This window comes from Scyliorhinus torazame, chromosome 9, assembly GCF_047496885.1.
Source record: "Scyliorhinus torazame isolate Kashiwa2021f chromosome 9, sScyTor2.1, whole genome shotgun sequence".
Classification (NCBI taxonomy): domain Eukaryota; kingdom Metazoa; phylum Chordata; class Chondrichthyes; order Carcharhiniformes; family Scyliorhinidae; genus Scyliorhinus; species Scyliorhinus torazame.
The window spans coordinates 164,158,479-164,182,399 of NC_092715.1; the positions used below are offsets into that span (position 1 = coordinate 164,158,479).

At 51.0% G+C, this 23,921-nt stretch overlaps 1 protein-coding gene across 1 annotated transcript in view; it reads right to left on the reverse strand.

The window, feature by feature from the left end:
* The window catches only part of LOC140429559 (fructose-1,6-bisphosphatase isozyme 2-like), an 80,633-nt gene that overhangs the window by 33,441 nt on the left and 23,271 nt on the right, over window positions 1–23,921 (reverse strand). Inside the window, exons 4-5 of the mRNA XM_072516720.1 lie at window positions 12,169–12,309; window positions 1,400–1,537 (exon numbers count right to left, since the gene is read on the reverse strand). Of these exons, the coding sequence (XP_072372821.1) occupies window positions 1,400–1,537; window positions 12,169–12,309 (279 nt within the window). The remainder of the gene's footprint in view (window positions 1–1,399; window positions 1,538–12,168; window positions 12,310–23,921) is intronic.

Below are 23,921 nucleotides of genomic sequence, written 5' to 3' on the forward strand. Positions count from 1 at the left end.
ATAGCAGACAATAAAAAGTCACAATAAAAAGAGGGTAACATATTAGCCTGGGTTGAAGATTGGTTAGTCAACAGGAACAGAGTTGGCATAAATGCGTCTTTTTCTGAGGCTTCAGTCTAGTTTTATAAGAGACTGTTAGGCATTCTAGCGCTCACCCCTCACCCCCCATCTACCCCCATGCCACCTCATACAACCCGTGCCACATCCACAGCTACTCACCCAGTATCCACTATTGGCAGACCTCAGGAGCCACGTGGAAATGAAAAAAAAACTTCTAAAAATCTAAGAGGGCTCTTACTCATCATTGAAAAAAACTCTCATTCATGAAATGCACTCAAAGACTTTAATTCCCCTCAAGTAGTAAATCTGTTATCAAAGCAACAAACTTTTATTCAATAACTACATCAAAGATAATCTTTTAGTAGCCTCTTAAAACTGTCAATCAAAATGTGGACGCAGCCTCTGGAAGAGAAAAGTGGTTTTGGAGCTTGAAACTTAGTCAAGTATCAACAGCCCTTGGGAAATGTCAGCAATAAAATCTATTGAAGCTGCCGGGACAGATGATAATTTTTGTCCAAGCTACATCAGATAGCTTGTCATCAATGCACTTTAACCACAGGTGTTTGTTTCTTTCTTCTAACTGACAATTGCAACTTCATTTTTTTCATGTTTTAAAGAGCTGGGGATTTAAATAACTTCAGATCATGACACATAAACAGACCTTATCTCCCTTTAAGAGCTTTTAAGTCACCTCAATAAATCAATGACTCTTACACTGTGAATTGAACAGCAAAAATGTGGTACCTTTGAACTAGCACTCATTTCAAATAACACTGCTGAGTTTGGGTTTCCTGCCTGTGTGATTCATGCCCTTTCCCCTTCTTCCTGCTTGCAAGAATGGGATCTGCTAGAAATGGGGCAGGACTACATTATCCAGTCCCTGCCATCAATTTCTAGAGTTGGCCCAATTACAAGAAAATCTAGCCCTGGTTTTTAGTCTCCACAGCCTGTGTCCTATTTCAACTAAGCGATCCATATAAAACGTGTTTTGTAGGCCAGTCATAGAGTGCATTGCATATTAGTACCCTTGATTTGACACCAGGGGTATACATTTTCCCCTTAGCTCTCCCAACACAGAGCTTTGTATGCTGACAGTGCAGATTGTGATTTCCCAATGATGACAGAAAATCGTGGGGTGTGTATCCATGTTCCCAATATGCACTCCTGATATTGCAAGCTATCTTTTGGGAGCACTAAAGGCGGATGGCAACCTTCCAGCTTTAGAGTAAAGGGAACCCTTGAATCTAACCAAGTTACACCTGACTCGAGTGGAGTTATTTTCGAGCTTATGAGACACGTCCTTTGACCAGGACAATGACTGTTCATGCAAATTTCATACCTCAGGGAATTTTTTCTTTTGGATATATTCTGTGAGTGCAGGATCGAAGTATTTGGCATAACCCTCATTCAGACTGTATATATTTCCCTTCTTCTTTATTTTCACATTCCTTTCCACAAGAATAAATTCACCGACAGCCTAAATAAGGAAAGAGAATTATAACAGTAATCAAGCAATACAAAGTTTGGATTATTAGAATTCCAGCTTATGGTATTTGCTGCAATTAAGTTTATGGTGGGGATTCGCTTTCCACACTTAGGTGATTGGACATGACCTAGTGTGAGTGTGCTGATATATCAGCAGGACAGATGACTGAATTAAGGTTTGAATAATTGCAATTATTCTAAAAAGTTTATGTTAAATTAATTTTTCGATTGACAGACCTTTTTTTAAAAAACATTTAGTGTACCCAATTCATTTTTTTCCAATTAAGGGGGAATTTAGTGTGTTCAATCCACCTACCTTGCACATCTTTGGGTTGTGGGGCGAAACTCACGCAAACACGGGGAGAATGTGCAAACTCCACATAGACTGTGACCCAGAGCCGGCATCGAACCTGGGACCTCAGCGCCGTGAGGCAGCAGTGCTATCCACTGCGCACCGTGCTGCCCTCGATTTACAGAACTAATAATTATCACATAAAACTCAGCAAATGTTAATTAATTTTCTATATTTTAATAACTATTATTGCTAGGATTCAGTTTGAAAATATATGTAATATCAGGAATAAGAGATGATAATGAGGGTGTGGTGTCAGAATGCATCTGTTAATCACACTTATAGCTGACAAAGAAATCCACTAATTTATGGAGAGCCAAGTGATTATTAAAATGCAATTCTGATTTGTTGTTGTGATTCCATGTCTCAGTTATATGTATCCTTTGGTGCCTTGTCAAATGTTCGCTGTTCTTGTTTGAGTCTTTCAGAGTAAGCTTTAACTATTTGCCTAAGGAGATGGTAGGTGGGGTGATGCGCGATCAATTACACTCAAGACGAAGTGATTCCATAACTGAAGGCTTTAATCTACTAGAACTTGTTCCCCAGCAGCTTCGGTACAGAAAGTGAAGGCTGCTGGAACGGCACCATCTCTTATACCCCGCCTTCAGGGCGGAGCTACGTAACACAGCCAATGGTAGACTCCTGGGTCTAACCATTGGTCATCAGCCTCTTAGGTACCGCAATACCTGGTACTACCACATTTACCCCCTGTTAAAAAAGAGTCCGGTGGGGATGGTGGCCAGTGGTAACAGTCGCCTCTAACATGGTATGATCAGGTATGGAGGTACCGTGCAGTCGAGGATATGTATGACAGTTAAAGTCACAGTGAAGCAATCAGTCGATCGGGTGGCCTGGTCGTCCTTCTGGAATGTCTGGGCTTCGGTGGCGATTCTGGTGGGGGTCCCGGTGGTTGCGACTCCGGGAGCGTGGTTTCGGCCTCGCTGGCAGCTCCGTCACCCCTAGGCGGCGCTGTTGGGGCAAACGGTTGACACGGGGGGGTGGGGGCGCCTGTAGGGGGCGTCGGTGGGTGGGCGGGCCAAGGCAGGAGTGGCGGGAGTACTGACCCCTCCCACTGCTGTGGGTGGGGGGGGGGGGTAATGGTTAGGGAACCCGTGGGGTTCCGCCGGGCGCCAGCTCCCGAAGGGAGACTGTATCTTGCCGGCCGTCAGGGAACACCACGTAGGCGTACTGGGGGTTAGCGTGCAGCAGGTGGACCCTCTCGACCAACGGGTCCGACTTGTGCGCCCGCACGTGCTTCCTAAGCAGGATGGGTCCGGGTGTCGCTAGCCAGGTTGGGAGCAAGGTCCCGGAGGAGGACTTCCTGGGGAAAACAAGGAGACGTTCATGAGGTGTCTGGTTTGTGGTTGTACAGAGCAGCGACCGGATGGCGTGGAGGGCCATCGGGACGACTTCTTGCCAGCGGGAGACTGGGAGATTCCTAGACCGTAGGGCCAGTAGAACAGTCTTCCAGACCGTTCCGTATTCCCTCTCCACCTGTCCGTTTCCCCGGGGGTTGTAACTGGTCGTCCTGCTCGAGGCGATGCCCTTGCTGAGCAGGAATTAACGCAGTTCGTCGCTCTTGGAGACTAGGGGCTTTTCACAGTAACTTTATTTGAAGCCTACTTGTGACAATAAGTGATTTTCATTTCACTTCATTTCATAAAGGAGGACCCCCTATCACTGTGTATGTACGCGGGGAAACCGAACAGTGTAAAGATACCCTGGAGGGCCTTGATGACGGTGGTTGTGGTCATGTCTGGGCAGGGGTTGGCGAATGGGAACCGGGAGTACTCGTCAATCACGTTCAGGAAATACGTGTTGCGGTCGGTGGAGAGGAGGGGGCCTTTGAAATCCATGCTGAGGCGCTCAAAGGGACGGGAAGCCTTTATCAGGTGCGCCCTCTCTGGCCGGTAGAAGTGCGGTTTGCACTCCGCGCAGATTTGGCAGTCCCTGGTGACTGTCCTGACCTCCTCGATGGAATAGGGCAGGTTGCGGGTCTTGATGAAGTGGAAGAAACGAGTGACCCCCGGGTGGCAGAGGTCCTCGTGGAGGGCTCGGAGGTGGTCCACTTGTGCAGTGGCACAAGTGCCGCGAGACAGGGCATCAGGAGGCTCGTTTAGCTTCCCGGGACGGTACAAGATCTCGTAGTTGAAGGTGGAGAGTTCTATCCTCCACCGCAAGATCTTGTCATTTTTAATCTTGCCCCGCTGTGCATTATCGAACATGAAGGCAACCGACCGTTGGTCCGTGAGGAGAGTGAATCCCCTGCTGGCCAGGTAATGCCTCCAATGTCGCACAGCTTCTACTATGGCTTGTGCCTCTTTTTCGACCGCGGAATGGCGAATTTCGGAAGCATGGAGGGTACAGGAGAAGAAGGCCACGGGCCTGCCCGCTTGGTTGAGGGTGGCCACCAGAGCTACGTCGGACGCATCGCTCTCGACCTGGAAGGGGAGGGACTCGTTGATGGCGCGCATCGTGGCCTTTGCAATGTCTGCTTTGATGCGGCTGAAGGCCTGGCGGGCCTCCGTCGACAGGGGGAAGGTTGTGGACTGGATTAGGGGTCGGGCTTTCTCTGCGTAGTTGGGGACCCACTGTGCGTAATAGCTGAAAAACCCGAGGCAGCGCTTCAGGGCCTTGGGGCAGTGAGGGAGGGGGAACTCCATAAGGGGGTGCATGCGTTCGGGGTCGGGGCCTATAACTCAATTTCGCACTACGTAGCCTAGAATGGCTAGATGGTTGGTGCTAAACACGCATTTATCCTTATTGTATGTCAGATTAAGGATTTTCACGGTCTGGAGGAATTTGCGGAGGTTGGTGTCGTGGTCCTGCTGGTCATGGCCGCAGATGGTGACGTTATCCAGATACGGGAACGTTGCGCGTAAGCCGTACCGGTCAACTATTCGGTCCATCTCTCACTGGAAGACCAAGACCCCAAAGGGAACCCTTAAAAATTGATAGAGCCGCCCATCTGCTTCGAAGGCAGTGTACTTGCTGTCACTATTACGGAGGGGTAGCTGGTGGTAGGCGGACTTGAGATCCACCGTGGAGAAGACCTTGTATTGTGCGATTCTGTTTACCAGGTCGGCTATACGGGGGAGAGGGTACGCGTCCAGCTGCATAAACCTGTTGATGATCTGGCTGTAGTCAATGACCATCCTATGTTTCTCCCCGGTCTTTACCACCACTACTTGAGCTCTCCAGGGACTGTTGCTCGCTTTGATGACCCCTTCCCTCAGCAGCCTTTGGACCTCTGACCTGATGAAGGTCCGGTCCTGGACACTGTACCGCCTGCTCCTGGTGGCGAAGGGTTTACAATCCGGGGTGAGGTTCGCAAACAGGGAAGGCGGGTCGACCTTAAGGGTCGCAAGGCCGCAGACAGTAAGGGGAGGTATAGGGCCGCCGAATTTAAAGGTCAGGCTTTGCAAGTGGCATTGGAAGTCCAGCCCCAGGAGGGTAGCCGCACAGAGGTGCGGCAGGACATACAGGCGGAAATTGTCGAATTTCCTGCCTTGGACAGTGAGGTTCGGTAGGCAGAATCCCTTTATCTCCCCTTTATCATCGCGTGTGACCCGGAGGCCAGGGAGATCCTTTGGTTTACAGGGTGGGTTACAAGTGAACAGCGCCTTACCGTGTCGGGGTGAACAAAGCTTTCCGTGCTCCCAGAGTCAATCAGGCAAGACGTATCGTGGCCGTTGATGAAGACCGTCGTTGTAGCCGTTGCGAGTGTCCGGGGTCGACTTTGGTCCAGTGTCACTGAGGCCAGATGAAGCAGTTGCGAGTTCTGATCGGGCAGCATGTAGTCAGCCGAGCTGGGGGCCTGGGGCCCCATCCAAGATGGCGTCACCCATGGGTCGCACATGGTGTCCGGGCATGAACAAGATGGCGGCGGGGATGGACAAAATGGCGGCGCCCACCCGTTCAGCGTGGTGTCCGGGGGGGGGGTAAGATGGCCGTGCCCGTGGGTCGCACGTGGCCCTAGGATAGGGGGGTGCCGGTGAGCGCTGGTCGGTCGGGGCCTGAAGGGGGGGTTGCCACGGCGGTCCGGAGTTGCTGGAGACCGCGGCCACGGCGCGGGCCTGGCAGACCCCCACAAGGTGGCCCTTCTTGCTGCACCCTTTGCAGGTGGCGGTGCGGGCCGGGCAGCGCGGGCAGGGATGATTCGCCTGCCCGCAGAAGAAACAGCGGGGCCCGGCGGCGTTAGCGGGCCGTCTCGTAGCGCAGACCTGCGGGGTCTCTGATTAAAAGTTCCGTGTACTCGCTCCCCGAAACTTGCAGGCAGCCACAGTTTCGGCCCAGCACCAGTAGCCCCCGGTAGAAATCTTCCAACGATTCCCCGGGGCTTTATCGTCTCGTAGCAAGCAGGTGACGTGCGTAGACCTGGTTTACCGGGCGGATATAATGTCCTTCCAACAGTTCGATTGCGGCATCATAGTTCGCCGCCTCCTCGATAAGGGGGTAGATCCCAGGGCTGACCCTTGAGCACAGGAGATGCATTTTCTGTCCTTCTGAGGGGGTGCCTCCGGCCGTCTCGAGGTAGCCTTTAAAGCATGCCAGCCAATGTTTAAATATTGCAGCCGAGTTCTCTGCGTGGGGGCTGAGCTGGAGGCACTCCGGTTTGATTCGGAGATCCATCCTTCCAGCTTAAATCTAGTAGATTAAATTGATGCGCGATCAATTACACTCAAGCCGAAGTGATTCCATAACTGAAGGCTTTAATCGACTAGAACTTGTTCCCCAGCAGCTGGGACGGCACCATCTCTTTTACTCCGCCTTCAGGGCGGAGCTACGTAATACAGCCAATGGTAGACTCCTGGGTCTAACTAATGGTCATCAGCCTCTCAGGTACAGCAATACCTGGTACTACCACATGGGGTAAGTATGGGGCAGAGGGATAGATAAGGGGGAATTTAACAGGGCTGTTTTAGATTGGGTGAAAAGTTAAAGGGTTGGAAATCTGAATCCCGAAGTAAATCCAACCACTTCCGGTTTTACCAGTGTGTTTGGTGAATGGACAGGCAGCTCACCCCTTCCCAAGAAGCAGGCTGGCAGTTTAAATATTAAAATGTGACTGCACGCCTCATACAAATTTAACTCTGAGTCTAAATTTAACTTTAAACTGAGTTTTGAGACTGACCCCTGAGCAAAGCTTTTACTCAGACTCTCACTTACAAAACACCACAGAATAGTGGAGGGGACCTTGACTTCAGGGTTTCTCACATATACAACAGGCACCTTCTCCCTCCCCACCCCCCCACTACCTATCCCACTAGGTCAAAATATGTTAAATCCCACTGTAGTCCATTTCAATGAGAATAATGGCAAATTAAAACGCAGTGAGAATTTTGTCCATCCTAATAAACTTATGAAACATAAAGAAAGTAATGCTGAAAGAGAATGCCATAATACCAATCATCCCACAACAAGCAATCAAATGTGTTTCAAAACAAGCCCTCAACGACGGATCAGGCAAACGATATTCGTATGATATCAAAACGGCTGCGGTGGCAGATGAAGGCAGCAGCAGTAGGGAGATCCCGAGTTGTCGAGGTTCCCTTGCCACTGGAACTATACCCCCCCTGATCAAGGACTGTGTGTGTCTATTGATGTGCAATGGCATGCCCACTTTAAAGGTCTAGAAAGCGCCAGAAAAGTTGCCCTAAAAATAGTCTGTTCTGACTCCAAACTGGCTGGAAAACCACATCCAGCAGGTTCATCGGCCTACGGGCAGAAAATCAAAGTTAAACTGAATTTCAGAACCTAGAATGTACGAACCCTCATGTCAATGAGTAATACATGCAGCCGGAATGGAGAACCGCCTTTAATTCCTGTGAGCTCAGGCATTTCAACATTGATGTCGCTGCTCTGCAAGAGACCAGAAGAGCAGGCGAAGGGCAGCTCAGAGATGATGGCGGTGGTTACACCTTCTTCTGGAGAGGAAAACCCGAGGATCAGCCCAGGATGCATGGAATTGGATTTGCCATCAAGAATGAACTCGTCAGCCGACTTTCGGAGTTCCCTGTCAGCATCAACGAGTGCCTCATGACCCCTTCAGCTACAATTTGCAAAGAACCAGCTGGCAAAGGTTGTGAGTGTCTACACTCCAACTCTTGATGCCAATGATGAGTCCAAAGATGGCTTCTAATCCATGTTGGACACCATACTCTCTAACATTCGTTTTTAAAAATACTTTTCCAATTAAGGGCCAATTTAGGATGGCTAATTCACCTACCCTGCACATCTTTGGGTTGTGGGGATGAGACCCACGCAGACATTGGAAGAATGTGCAAATTCCACACAGACAGTGACCCGGGGCCGGGATTGAACTTGGGTCCTCGGCGCCGTGAGGCAGCAGTGCTAACCACTGCACCACCGTGCCGTCCTCTACTCTCTAGCATTCCTAAAGATGATAAGAACATCCTCCTTGGTGACTTCAATGCCAGGGTTGTAAAAGATTTCCAACTCTGGAAAAGAACCATCGGAAAGGAAGGAATTGGGAATTGCAACTTCAACAGAGCTTTCCTGCACACCAAATGCACGGAATACCAGATTGTTCATCACTAATTCACTGTCCTGCCAAAAAAAGAAAAGTTCAAGACTTCCTGGATATATTCACGATCAAAGCACTGGTACATGATCCACTTCGTCATCATCTGATTTCATAATCAAAAGGATGCCCTCATCACCAAAGCGATGACCAGTGCAGATGACTGTTGGACCGATCAGCGGCTCATCCATTCCTCTGTGTATATCAAACTTAACCAGAAACAGCTCAGAAAAAAGATCAACGTTGAGCAGCTTCAAGAGCCAAGCATGCTAGTGAACTTCCAACAATGTCTTCTCCAAAATCTCCAAAGTATTAATTCTAAACTGGAAAGAGCTGAAGACAGCCCTCATCTCAAGCTGCAAAGAAACCACCAGCTACAAGACCAGGAATCACCCAGATTGGTTCGATGAGAACTACCACACCATCCAACACTTCATCGACAAGAAGAGAAAAACTCTTCACACCTGGCAAAACAACATCACCAGCAAGGCAAAGAGGACAATTCATTGAACAGTAAAGGCGGAGGTACAAAAGGAACTAGGGAAATCAAGAACCAATGGCGGATTGAGAAAGCTAAGGAGCAGCAACTCCTCGCTGACAAGCACAACACCCTAGGCTTCTTCAGTGCGAGCAAGGCAATATAAGGGCCAACACCCAAGGCCGAAAACCGGCGTGGAGTTAGGACCTTTTGAGACACAGAAAAAACATCAGCCTTCAATGGAGAGAACACTTCAAAGAACTCCTAAATCATGGTACGAACATAGATGCGGACATGTTCAAAGAAATCCCCCAACTCCCCATCAAAGATGATTTCAGACGGCCACAAAATGTGGATGAAGTCAAAGCCGACATTAAACAGATGGAGAATGGAAAAGCCACAGGAGTGGACGGGATTCCAGCGGAGATGTTCAAACTTGGAGGAGAAGAGATCACCCGTCATCTTCATCAGCTGTTGCAGAAAATCTGGGACAGAAATTCCTGCTGACATCAGCGATGCCATCATCACCACATCTTCAAAAAAGGGAACAATGCAGACTGTGGGAACTCCTGTGGAATCTCCCTATTCTCCATCACTGGGAAGATTGTCACCTGAATCCTCACTAGCTGCCTTCTCCCAGTCTCTGAAGGAATCCTCCTGGAAAGCCAATGTGGATTTCAACTAAACCATGGAACAATGGACATGATTTTCACTGCTTGACAACTTCAAGAGAAATGCCAGGAGCAATACCAACATCGATCTGATCAAGGCTTTTGATTGAGTCAATAGGGAAGTGCTATGGAAGACACTATCAAAGGATGGATAAACAGAGAAATTCATCAACCTCCTCTGACTCCTCTAAGGCAAGATGTTGACTACAGTCCTCACCGATGGAAAAAGACCAAAACCTTTGTGGTCAAGACTGTAGCCAAGCAGGGATGTGTCATCGCCCCCACTCTTTTCTCCATCTTCATTGCCACCATCCTTCACCTTGTCAAGAACAAGCTTCCCAATGGAGTGGACATTGTCTACAGGATGAACTGAAAACCTTTCACCCTCAACTGGTTGAGATCCAAGAAGAAAACAACACTGACATCGCTCGTGAAATTTCGGTATGCGGATGACAACGCCATCTCAGCACTCTCAGAAGACAATCTCGAAGCCATGCTTGACACTCCACGGACGCATATTGAAGAATCGGTCTCAGCCTCAACCTCAAGAAAACTCAAGTATTTTACCAACCCGCTACAGGCAAGTTCAGGTCTCTCCCTCCATCAAGATTATTGGAGAAATCCTCCCAAACGTGAAACATTTCTGCCATAGAATCATAGAATCTCTACAGTGCAGAAAGAGGCCATTCGGCCCATCGAGTCTACACTAACCCTCCAAAGAGCACTGCCCCCCTCTCCCACCCTATCCCTGTACCTCACCTAAACTTTGGACACTAAGGGACAATTTAGCATGGCCAATCCACCTAACCCGCAATTCTTTGGACTGTGGGAGGAAACTGAGCACCCGAAGGAAATCCACGCAGACACGGGGAGAAAGTGCAAACTCCACGCAGACAATCACGTTAGGCTGGAATTGAACCCAGGCCCTTGGCACTGTGAGGCAGCAGTGCTAAGCACTGTGTCATCATGCTGCCATCTGGCGAGCCAACTCTCATCTAAGGCTGACAATGATGAAGAGATCCAAAATTGTATCCAATCTCCGAACGCCACCTTCGGATACCTAAGGATGACGTCTTTGATGACCACGACATCCATGTTGATACCAAGATCATCGTGTACAAGGCAGTCATCCTTGCAACTCTCCTATGTGGCTCCTAAATCATTGTACGAACATGGACCACAGACGAACACCACCTCAAAGCCCTGGGGAGGTTCCATTAGTGCTATCTGAGATGGATTCTCTGCAGCAGTTGGGAGGACAGGTATACTGACATTAGTGTCCCTGAAGGAGGCAAGAGCACCAGCATCGAGGCCATGATCATCCACTGGTCACGTGCTTAGGATGCCAGAGTCTCAATTGCCAAAGCAAATCTTCTTCGTACAGTTCAAGAAGGCACCCGAACTAGAGGAGGACAAAGCAGGCGCATCAAAGACACCTTGAAGGCTTCCCTCAAAAAATTCAACATAGACGTCAACAGCTAGAAGACCCTTGCTCAGAGAAGATCTACTTGGTGGAACCTTCTGATTGAAGGGACAAAATTCTTTGAGAAAGCCCAATGCAAAAGGAGATCAGGCAAAGGAGCCTGAAAAAGGAATATCCACGATCTTGAGTCCAAGGACCAATCTCATTGCCTGGAAACACCGGCCAAGTGTGCAATCGGAGATGTGGCTCCAGGTTTAGGCTCATCGGCCACCCAGAACCTATAACCAGTAACATGGAGTGTCTTAGGTGGACAATCAATAATTAGGTTAGAAAGTGATTGCCAAAGAAGAAGGATAATGAATGTCCACTTTCAATCAATTATCCAGTCACATGCCCACTTCCACCCACACAGAAGAAAGTCAGCTTGAGGTTTCCTTGCACTTTCCTATGTGCCACCTGGTGTCCAGGCCATAAGCAATGCAGGCTGCACGTTTGGCAGCAGAAAGTACCTGCTGGGAGCATCAACAAGGGGAGCATATCAGAATGCAAAGAGAGTGAAACATAAAAAAACATTCCCGACTTAACCAAGAATGTCTTATTTTGTTGTTCCTGTTTCAGTTAATGGTTGTATGGATGATTGAATGTTCAAATTTTATTTCATGATTCCAATGTCCCCATGCCACCAGCACCCCACCCGGCAAAAAAGGCTATCTTCTTTCACTAACCATGATGTGGAGATGCCGGCGTTGGACTGGGGTGAGCACAGTAAGAAGTCTTACAACACCAGGTTAAAGTCCAACAGGTTTGTTTCGATATCACTAGCTTTCGGAGCGCTGCTCCTTCCATTCACCTGAGGCAGGAGCTGCGTTCCGAAAGCTAGTGATATCGAAACAAACCTGTTTGACTTTAACCTGGTGTTGTAAGACTTCTTTCACTAAGTTCCTTATTAATGTTCTGTTAGGACCTGAACTGAAATCTTAACCTCACAAGTAAATTGTATTCGGATTTCCTTACCCCCAAACCCCATGCTCAGATTGATGCAAGGACAATTAAGGTGCAATAATTTATTTTGGCTTATTCCAATATCACAAATACTAACAGGTAGTGCACCAGATCCGAGATGATGATAATTCTCGAGTAATATCAGCTACTTACTGGGTCCAACATGAAGAAGTTGACACCTTGTCCCGTGGAGAGCGCCACTAGGGTAGCACTGCCATAGAGTGCATACCCAGCAGCTACCATGGTTCTTCCTGGTTGAAGAGCAAGTTCTTCAGAAACCTGCTTGTCAGTATCCTGTCAAAGGCAAAACAGTGGAATCTAGTGACGCTACAGTGATCATTTTCCAGAAAAACAGTTTAGTAAGTGATGAGATGCAGTGATTGAATAATCGTGACTCACAATTCCTACACGAGGATCATATGCCTTTCTGTGTTGTGTCATTTTTATTTTAACAGGGTGCCATGCCAACATATAAAGTTAGTGTATTAATAAAGAGCTTCAGAATTCTAACCTGAATTCCAGGACACATCTTTCGTCTGGGTAGCAAATGGGATATTTATCCATTTACAAATTGCTTGTTCTCACTTACAGGGAGCAAATTGTTCAGACACCTGTCTGTATCACTGAGGGTGCTGCAGGGACATCAAGCTCAGATGGGAATGAAAAACTCACTGGCTCTTCCCCACGATACAAATGGGTACATTGTCCAACTGAAGATTTTATACATGTCTCATTTTTTAACAGTCCAGGATCTGTTGTGGAATCAGTCAATTTACAATCAACTGTTGTGGAAAATAAATCCTTCAACATTTTACATACCCAAGGATCTGAGTAACAATGGAAATCATGGTCAAATAAACAGCTATTCTCCCCCAGTGTTGTTCAGGAGAGTGATGTATTTCCTCTATTTGAATATTGCTATCCTATCCCACCCCATAATAAACAGAAATTTTGAGAAGTAGATACCCAGAATAATTGGGATTGCTCCAACTTCAGTCCCCACTCACCCATTTTGTTGTGTTTTCATGCTGATTTAACACAGGAAATTTGTGTTGGTTCTTCAAACGCCCTCAAGAGATTCCCTGAATGTTGTCATTCAAAGTACCATGCATGTACTGAAAGAGCTGAAACAGTTGCAGATTCTGATGGATTCGCTTCTCCTTTTTTCTCCTCCTCCTCTGGGTACCATGCCCTAAGAGGCCATTGGTGAACATGGACTTCAACCTGTTTGGCCACATTATGAATGAACATTCCATGGCTATTAATTCATGGAATGGGTCCCAAACCCGAAACTTCTAGCCCACACTAACACTGTGCCACAAGATCGCCCTTCTTTTTTTAAATAAATTCAAAGTACCCAATTATTTTTCTTCCAATTAAGGGGTAACTGCACATCTTTGGGTTGTGGGGGTGAAACCCACACAGACACGGGGAGAATGTGCAAACTCCACACGGACAGTGACCCAGGGCCGGGATTCGAACCCGGGTTCTCAGCGCCACAGGCCCAGTGCTAACAACTGCGCCAAGTGCCGTCCCCGATCTTCCTTCTTTTTAACAGTTTTAAAGGAACATTGCACAGGGGAAGGACTCAGGAAATGTTTTTTTCATCCATTGTGAACCTCCTTGAGGAATTAAGGAGTTGAAATGTAACTATTGGCCGCGGTCAAACAGTCCCGTTACTGCAGGTGCAAATCCCGTAATGGCTGCTAAATCTTGATAGAGGCCTAAAATGGAATTTGCACCGGCGAGATTTCTGTTTCAGATTGTCCCTGCCCCACTTTGATGATGCAATCAGGTTCAGGCCCAGGTAGGATGTCAAACTGATTGGCGTATTTTACAATTCATTTCCACCTAATGATAGGGGCTAACGCCACTACATCCGCCCTTTCCGCATCATCCCATCCAATCGATGTGACATCATGCCGGAGCAAATCACTTCTGGTTTTCAAAAATTCCAGTCATCTGTGCTGTTCTGGTACTGCAGCACATGAGAAAACCTGACTGAAGGATTCCCAACATAGGAGTGGATTCTCCATTGTCCAAAGCCAGTATTGGGACTCCCGATTGCGTAGCGAATGGAGCATCAAGGGACAAACGGGATTGGCGCCCGTTAGAACATAGAACATAGGACATTACAACGCAGTACAGGCCCTTCGGCCCTCGATGTTGCGCCGACCTGTGAAAACACTCTGAAGCCCATCTACACTATTCCCCTATCATCCATATGTCTATCCAATGACCATTTGAATACACTTAGTGTTGGCGAGTCCACTACTGTTGCAGGCAGGGCATTCCACGCCTTTACTACTCTCTGAATAAAGAACCTACGTCTGACATCTGTCTTCTAACTGTCTCCCCTCAATTTAAAGCTATGTCCCCTCGTGCTATAGACATCATCATCCGAGGAAAAAAGGCTCTCACTGTCCACCCTATCCAATCCTCTGATCATTTTGTATGCCTCAATTAAGTCACCTCTTAACCTTCTTCTCTCTAACGAAAACAGCCTCAAATCCCTCAGCCTTTCCTCATAAGATCTTCCCTCCATACCAAGCAACATTCTGGTAAATCTCCTCTGTACCCTTTCCATTGCTTCCACATCCTTCCTATAATGCGGCGACCAGAATTGCACGCAATACTCCAAATGCGGCCGCACCAGAGTTTTGTACAGCTGCAACATGACTTCATGGCTCCGAAACTCAATCCAATAAAAGCTAACACACCGTACACCTTCTTAACAACCCTCTCAACCTGGGTGGCAACTTTCAGGGATCTATGTACATGGACACCGAGATCTCTCTGCTCATCCACACTGCCAAGAATCTTACCATTAGCCCAGTACTCTGTCTTCCCATCCCCCGCCGGCAGCCCCAGTGTATTACCTGCCCCACACCATCATCATCGCCATCTGATTAACGGTCTGGAAGCCCGAGCCTCTACCCCCCACTCTCTCACCCTGTTATGCACCAACCCCCACAGCTGGAAATCCTCTGGGAGGGATTTGGTATAAGTTTGTCTAAGCGTGGTCCTGATGTGGTGGGTTAAAGTGGGTCAGTGCGTAACTGAGGTATCCGTCAAAGTCCATCAGAAGGCCCCTTCCACTTCCACAATGCAAGTCCTGCTGCCCCCCCCTCCGCTGACAACTAGTGACATCCTTCCCCCCCCAACCATGGGAATAATGGGTCATCCCCATAGCATGCACCCCCCCCCCCTCCCTGCTGACGCCCTCAGCCCCGATCAGACCCTCCCATCAAATCCCCCTCCCATCAGATCCCTCCATCAAGGACCCCCAGTAGAGACCCCTAACAGAAAGTTCCATCAAAAAACCCCATCTGACCCCCCCAACAGACCCATTAGAGACCCCCGTCAGAGAGCCCCCATCAGAATGTCGATCAGGGGCCCACAACAGAGACCCTTATCAGTCACCCCTGCCTTAAAGCTGAATAACAGTCCAGGCAATAGAGTGGTAGGAGTCTCTGTTAGGGGATCTCTGATGCGGGATCCCTAGTAGGGCAGTCTCTGGTGCAGGGGGGGATGTCAGATGGGGGGACTGTGGGGGTCATGGTCATGTCGGGCACCCTCGTGTGTGTAGGGCAGGATTTGTGTTGTGAGTGGAAGGGGGTCTGCCGCTGGACCTCGGAATCGGCTGCCTGCTCAAAATGCCGGGATTCTGATGGAATCGAGTGATCTAATCCCCAAGCATAAATTAGCATGGTAAAGGACAGGGACTCTTACCTGGGCACCGTTCCTAGTGCCAGCGGAGACCAGCAGCGATTCTCCTCTGATGGGAGCAATAATTCTCCTGAATGGAGAATCCAGCGCATACAGCTCCACATGAATTACATTCAATAAGTTGGAAATTAATTTACTTTATTATGTTTTATTATTTTGAATAACCACTGGAAATTGACTTTTGTTCACTTGCTTCAATCTGAGATTAGTCCCTGCTCTTTACCAATCTCCCCGATCGGGCAGGATTCTCCGATCCCCCACCGGGCCGGAGAATCGCCGGGGGGTGGCATGAATCCCGCCACCACCGGCTGCCGAATTCTCCGGCGGTGGGGATGTGGCGGGGGCGGGAATTGCGCCACGCCGGTCCCCCCCGGCGATTTATCGGCCTGCGATGGGCCGAGTGGCCGCCGTTCTTTTGCCGGTCCCGCCGGCGTAAATTAGAGTAGGTCCTTACCGGCGGGACCTGGCGGCGCGGACGGCCTCGGGGGGGCGCGGGGGGAACTGTCCCCGGGGGGGGGGGGGGGGGGGGGGGGCCTCACGGTGGCCTGGCCCACGATCAGGGCCCACCGATCTGCGGGTGGGCCTGTACCGTGGGGGCACTCTATTCTTCCGGGCCGGCTGGTGAACCGATTCGCCATGGCCAACGCGGAGAAGATCCCCCCTGCGCATGCGCTGGGATGACGCCAGCACACATTGGCGCTCCCACGCATGTGCCAACTTGCGCCGGCCGGCGGAGGCCCTTTGGCGCCGGTTGGCGTGGCGCCAAGCCCCTTCCGCACCGGCCAGCGTGGCGCAAACCATTCTGAAGCCGGCCTAGCGGGGCGGCCCGACGCCGAGTGGTTCATGCCACTCCTCGGCGCCGGGACCCCCCGCCCCGCCAGGTAGGGAAGAATTGGTCTTTGCTGCTCTCACGATAGATTTGCTGATTTTGCTGCATGTATTTATGTTGAGGCTTGATGTTTTTACAATAGGTTGCTTTTGCCATTGAGCCAAACTTCATGTTGCCCTGCACATTTCTGCATCCCTTTCAGAAACCAAAACTATTTCACTGAGGGCCACTACAGCGTCTTCCATCAGGCCCCATTTGGGGGGAAAGGCACTAACCTCAGGGGTCCCTCGAATTAATTCTTCTGGATTTTATTTAATCATTTTTTCCAATTAAGGGGCAATTTAGCGTGTTCAATCCACCTACCTTGCCCATCTTTTGGGTTGTGGGTGCGAAACCCACGCAAACACGGGGAGAATGTGCAAACTCCACACGGACAATGACCCAGAGCGGGGATCGAACCTGGGACCTCGGCGCCGTAAGGCTGCAGTGCCACCACTGTGCCACCGTGCTGCCCGAGGACTTTATAATAATGTGTCATTTCTTTAAGCTTTTTACCTGTTTGGGTTGTGCAATTTCCAATGCAGTTTCTTCCCTGGTGAAAAGACACACAGCAAATCAGCTTTCAGACTTCTGCCGTTGCCATTCTTCAATCAGCTGGTAAGGGATTTGCAAAAGTAGCTTAAAGCAACACCTACCCTATCATGCTCTCTTATCAACTGTGCCTGACTTCCACAAGCTTCCTCCCTCTAATGGCATAGCTTGCATCAGCCCTGGTATGATTATTAAGGGATAGAAATGTTCAGCCAGAGTACACTGCTGATTGTCCTTGTTGAAATAACCCAGTTGTTATGACCTTGACTCCTACTTCCTGTCATCAGCTTGTGCTGACTCAGAGCTCTTTCCTCATCATTGCTCCTCCTCCTGTCATGTGTTTACCACCCTCCTGAAGACAATGATTTGCTTGATTACAGTTCTGCAAATACCACCTTCACCAAATGAGGCTATTTTTAGACAAGCCTTGTGTAGCGCACAATGACTTACGCGAGACGAGAAGCGATGAAGTCTATCTAGACTCTATTAAGCGAGACTTGTCCCCAGCAGCTCAGCAACAGAATGAGGCTGCGGGGAGAAGCTCGAGCTCTTATACTCCGTCTTCAGGGCGGAGCCAGAAGTCGGCAGATCCAACCAGGACCCAGGACCTGTCAGCCAATAGCCTCTCGGCTTCACAGGTACCACATTACCCCTAATACATACCACCACATTCACCCCTTGTTAAAAAGGACTCCAGCGGGGTGGCGGTTCGCATGGTGGCCCTGGCCCTGGAACAAATTTCGGACTGTGTTAATATTAGACTGTGCTAATAATAGCCCTACACTGGGCTAACTGCAAGTTTGTGAGAACTATTTACAATACGGGCAAAACATTTTTTTTTTGGTTACTACAACATCCTTGCTTTTTTTTGGTGTCACGCGGATTCCACGAGTCGAGCGGGCGGTCTGGTCTTCCTCGTCGATCGCCTCAGCCCCGGTGGTGGTGCAGGTGCTTGCTCAGGCGTTGTCGTCTCCGGGAGCGTTTCGCTGTTTGTTCCTGTTTTACTCCTGGGCGGGCACGGGAGGAGGACCGATCCCCCCGGGAAGGGGGCGGTCGCGGGGTGCGCCGGTGGCAGGGAGGGGGTGATCGGTGTCGGGGGTGTGTGTGTGTTGCCGGCGGGCGCCAGGTCCCGCAGGGAGACCGTGTCCTGTCGGCCGTCGGGGTACGCCACGTAGGCGTACTGCGGGTTCGTGTGGAGAAGGTGGACCCTCTCGACCAACGGGTCCGATTTGTGCGCCCGCACATGTTTCCAGAGCAAGATGGGTCCTGGGGCCGCCAGCCAGGTCGGCAGCGACGTTCCGGAGGAGGACTTCCTGGGGAAGACAAGGAGGCGCTCATGAGGCGTTTGGTTAGTGGTGGTACACAGCAGCGACCGGATGGAGTGGAGAGCGTCCGGGAGAACCTCCTGCCACCGGGAAACTGGGAGATCCCTGGACCATAGGGCCAGTAGGACGGTCTTCCAGACCGTGCCGTTCTCCCTCTCTACTTGCCCGTTCCCCCAGGGGTTGTAGCTGGTCGTCCTGCTTGAGGCTATGCCCTTGCTGAGCAGGAACTGGCGCAGCTCGTCGCTCATGAAGGAGGACCCCCTGTCGCTATGGATATACGCAGGGAAACCGAACAGTGTGAATATGGTGTCAAGGGCTTTAATGACTGTGGCCGCTGTCATGTCGGGGCAGGGGATGGCGAAGGGGAAACGGGAGTACTCGTCCACCACGTTCATAGAACATAGAACATAGAAAATACAGCACAGAACAGGCCCTTCGGCCCACGATGTTGTGCCGAACCTTTGTCCTAGATTAATCATAGATTATCATTGAATCTACAGTGCAGAAGGAGGCCATTCGGCCCCCTGAGTCTGCACCAGCTCTTGGAAAGAGCACCCTACCCAAACTCAACACCTCCACCCAACACCAAGGGCAATTTGGACATTAAGGGCAATTTATCATTGGCCAATTCACCTAACCCGCACATCTTTGGACTGTGGGAGGAAACCGGAGCACCCGGAGGAAACCCACGCAGACACGCGGAGAACGTGCAGACTCCGCACAGACAATGACCCAGGCCGAAATCGAACCTGGGACCATGGATCTGTGAAGCAATTGTGCTATCCACAATGCTACCGTGCTGCCCTTAAGAACAAATAAATCTACACTATATCATTTTCCCGTAATCCATGTACCTATCCAACAGCTGCTTGAAGGTCACTAATGTTTCCGACTCAACTACTTCCACAGGCAGTGCATTCCATGCCCCCACTACTCTCTGGGTAAAGAACCTACCTCTGATATCCCTCCTATATCTTCCACCTTTCACCTTAAATTTATGTCCCCTTGTAATGGTGTGTTCCACCTGGGGAAAAAGTCTCTGACTGTCTACTCTATCTATTCCCCTGATCATCTTATAAACCTCTATCAAGTCGCCCCTCATCCTTCTCCGCTCTAATGAGAAAAGGCCTAGCACCCTCAACCTTTCCTCGTAAGACCTACTCTCCATTCCAGGCAACATCCTGGTAAATCTTCTTTGCACCTTTTCCAGAGCTTCCACATCCTTCCTAAAATGAGGCGACCAGAACTGTACACAGTACTCCAAATGTGGCCTTACCAAAGTTTTGTACAGCTGCATCATCACCTCACGGCTCTTAAATTCAATCCCTCTGTTAATGAACGCGAGCACACCATAGGCCTTCTTCACAGCTCTATCCACTTGAGTGGCAACTTTCAAAGATGTATGAACATAGACCCCAAGGTCTCTCTGCTCCTCCACAATGCCAAGAACTCTACCGTTAACCCTGTATTCCGCATTCATATTTGTCCTTCCAAAATGGACAACCTCACACTTTTCAGGGTTAAACTCCATCTGCCACTTCTCAGCCCAGCTCTGCATCCTATCTATGTCTCTTTGCAGCCGACAACAGCCCTCCTTACTATCCACAACTCCACCAATCTTCAGGTAGTATGCGTTGTGGTCGGTGGAGGGGAGGGGCCCTTTGAAATCCAAACTGAGGTGTTCAAAGGGGCGGGAAACCTTGATCAGGTGCGCTCTATCCGGCCTGAAAAAGTGCGGTTTGCACTCTGCGCAGATGTGGCAGTTCCTGGTGACTGTACGGACCTCCTCCACAGAGTAGGGGAGGTTGCGGGACTTTATAAAATGGTAGAATCGGGTGACCCCCGGGTGGCAGAGGTCTTCGTAGAGGGCTTGGAGGCGGTCTATTTGTGCGTTGGCACATGTGCCGCGGGACAGGGCATCGGACGGCTCGTTCAGCTTTCCGGGACGATACAAGATCTCATAGTTAAAGGTGGAGAGCTCGATCCTCCACCTTAAGATCTTGTCATTCTTAATTTTGCCCCGCTATGCATTATCGAACATGAAGGCTACCGACCGTTGGTCAGTGAGGACAGTGAATCTCCTGCCGGCCAGGTAATGCCTCCAATGTCGCACAGCTTCCACTATGGCTTGGGTTTCCTTTTCCACTGAGGAGTGGCGGATTTCTGAGGCGTGGATGGTCCGGGAGAAAAAGGCCACGGGTCTGCCCGCTTGGTTAAGGGTGTCCGCCAGAGCTACATCGGATGCGTCGCTCTCGACCTGGAAGGGGAGGGACTCGTCGATGGCGCACATCGTGGCCTTTGCGATATCCGCTTTGATGCGGCTGAAGGCCTGGCGAGCCTCTGTCGACAGGGGGAAGGTAGTGGACTGTATTAGCGGGCGGGCCTTGTCTGCATACTGGGGGACCCACTGGGCGTAATATGAAAAGAAGCCCAGGCAACGTTTTAGGGCTTTGGAGCAGTGGGGGAGGGGAAATTCCATAAGGGGGCGCATGCGTTCGGGGTCGGGGCCTATTACTCCATTGCGCACTACGTATCCCAGGATGGCCAAACGGTTTGTGCTAAAAACGCATTTTTCCTCGTTATATGTGAGGTTCAGGGCGTTTGCGGTCTGAAGGAACTTTTGGAGGTTGGCGTCGTGGTCCTGCCGATCGTGGCCGCAGATGGTTACGTTGTCGAGGTACGGGAACGTGGCCTGCAACCCGTGGTGGTCAACCATTCGGCCCATCTCCCGCTGGAAGACCGAAACCCCGTTCATGACGCCAAATGGGACCCTTAGGAAGTGGTATAGCCGCCCGTCTGCCTCGAAGGCGGTGTACATGCGGTCACCTGGGCGGATGGGGAGCTGGTGGTAGGCGGACTTGAGGTCCACGGTGGAAAATACCTTATACTGAGCAATCCGATTGACCATGTCGGCTATGAGGGGGAGAGGGTACGCATCTAGCTGCGTGTACCTGTTGATGGTCTGACTATAGTCTACGACCATCCTTTGCTTCTCCCCGGTCTTTACGACTACCACCTGGGCTCTCCAGGGACTATTGCTGGCCTGGATTATGCCTACCTTCAGCAACCGCTGGGCTTCAGACCGGATAAATGTCCGGTCCTGGGCGCTGTACCGTCTGCTCCTAGTGGCGACGGGTTTGCAATCCGGGGTGAGGTTTGCAAACAAGGACGGCGGTTCAACCTTGAGGGTTGCGAGGCCGCAGATAGTGAGTGGGGGTATTGGGCCGCCGAATTGGAATGTTAGGCTCTGAAGGTTACACTGGAAATCTAACCCCAGTAACGTGGGTGCGCAGAGTTGGGGCAGGATGTAGGGCCTGTAGTTCTTGAACTCCCTCCCTTGCATCGTTAGGTTTGCGATGCAGAACTCTTTGATCTCCACTGAGTGGGATCCTGCAGCTAGGGAAATCTTTTGCGTGCTTGGATGGATGGTCAGAAAACAGCGTCTTACCGTGTCTGGGTGAATAAAACTTTCAGTGCTCCCGGAGTCGATCAGGCATGGCGTCTCGTATCCGTTGACCAGCACCGTTGTTGTCGTCGTCTGGAGCGTCCGGGGCCGCGATTGATCCAGTGTCACCGAAGCCAGTCGTGGTAGTAGTGTCGCAGCGTCTTCTTCGGACCCCATGAAGCCGTCGATGCTGGGGTCCTTTGTTGTCAACCAAGATGGTGGCGTCATGAATCGCACGCAGCCGGGGGTGGACAAAATGGCCACCTCCATGGGTCGCACATCGTTGGGGGTGGACAAAATGGCCACCCCCATGAATCGCACGTGGCTCGGGGATCACAAGATGCCGGCGTCCATCCTCCCCTCGTGCTGCCCGGGACGCACATGGGGCGATGGGGGGATTGGGGGGTGTTTGGGATGTGCTGCCCTTGTTCTTCTCCGGGGATTGCGGCGACCCCCCGGGACCGGCACACTGCCGCGTAATGGCCCTTTTTGCCGCAGCTTTTACAAGTAGCTGCGCGGGCCGGGCTGGGAACATCGGCGACATTGCCCAGGCACTGGCCAGAGTGGCACAGACACTGGGCGGAGTGGCCCAGTCCCAGAGGGAGATGGCACTCCCCACAGGGTGATGGCACAGCCACTGGCTGATGTGACACAGACCCACAGGGTGGTGCCACATTCACAGCGTGATGTGGCGCGGTCCCAGACGGAGATGGGCCACTCCCTATGCTCCATGGCTGCGAGCGTGCAGGCCCTGGTCAACACCAGATGTCCCATGAAGTAGCCCGGGGGCTATTGAACACCCCGAGGGAGGAGGAGCTGATGGGGCCCGTGCCGGTGACTCCCGCAGGGGAGGTGCTGGAACACAGAATCACCTCGGACTCTCCCCCCTCCTGTCCCTGGTGCATCTGGTGGGCATCGGGCTGAAGAGGGTGGCACTACGCCACCCGGGACATCCGAGCAGCGGCTGGACCCTTCCAGGCTGGGTCGCCCCAGGAAACGCGCACCAAGGGGGGCCCTTGTCGCAGGGCAGCAGTCTCAGCAGGCCAGCTCCACCCCTGCTGCACCGTCTGGGGAATCACCTCGGCATACTGTTAGGGCCTGTAAGGCCAGAACATTAGACCAGTTAGGTTGGCACGGGTGCAGGGCACAGCTTAGTTATAGGGGCTAGGGCACAGGCTGTATATATCTCCGCAGAATAAACACCTGTTAACACTGTTAAAACCTGCCTCGGTGCTCTGTCTGGTGGGCGTGAGGTGGGCTGGTCCGGGCTGGCCAGTTGGGGTGGACCAGTGCAGGTATGTGGGAGGACAGTGTGCCCCATTCTACCTCGTGCCCCAACCTTTCCCAGCACCCCCACCTCAGGGATTCGACAGGGCCATGTGATGAACTGGCCAGCTCGTATCCAGTTGGAGGGTGCGACTGTGGGCATGAGTCAGACGTTGTCATCCGATGTGGAGCACCAGAGCTCAGCGCAGAGCGCGTTGTCATCATCCTCCATCCCATGGCGCAGACCCGCTGTCACTGCCAACCCAGTGTCCCCAGCTCGTAGCGCCGCAGATATGTAAAGTGGCGGGGATGTGCAAGCGGGTGATTTGGCGGTGTGGGAAGTGAGGGGTGTGGGTCTGGGATGCGGTGTCCTCGCCCCTGGCCAGCACCCCTCTCTTCACCCCCTCCCTCCTAGTCGGTGAACCTAGAGGCGATCAGAGTGTTCTGTGCACGCTGGCCCTGGTGATAATGTCGTGCAGCCTCCCCTGCCTGCCCGGGCCCCATGTCCTGCTCATCGTTCTCCTCCCACACATCCTCCTCATTAGACGAGGCCTACCCTTCCTCCTCATCCTCCTCCTCCAGCACATTGCCCCTCTGCTGTGTGATGTTGTGAAGGATGCAGCAGGCCACCACGATGCAGGCAACCTCACAGCATTATACTGGAGGGCCCCTCCAGAACGGTCCAGGCACCTGAAGCGCATCTTCAGGATGCAGAAGCACT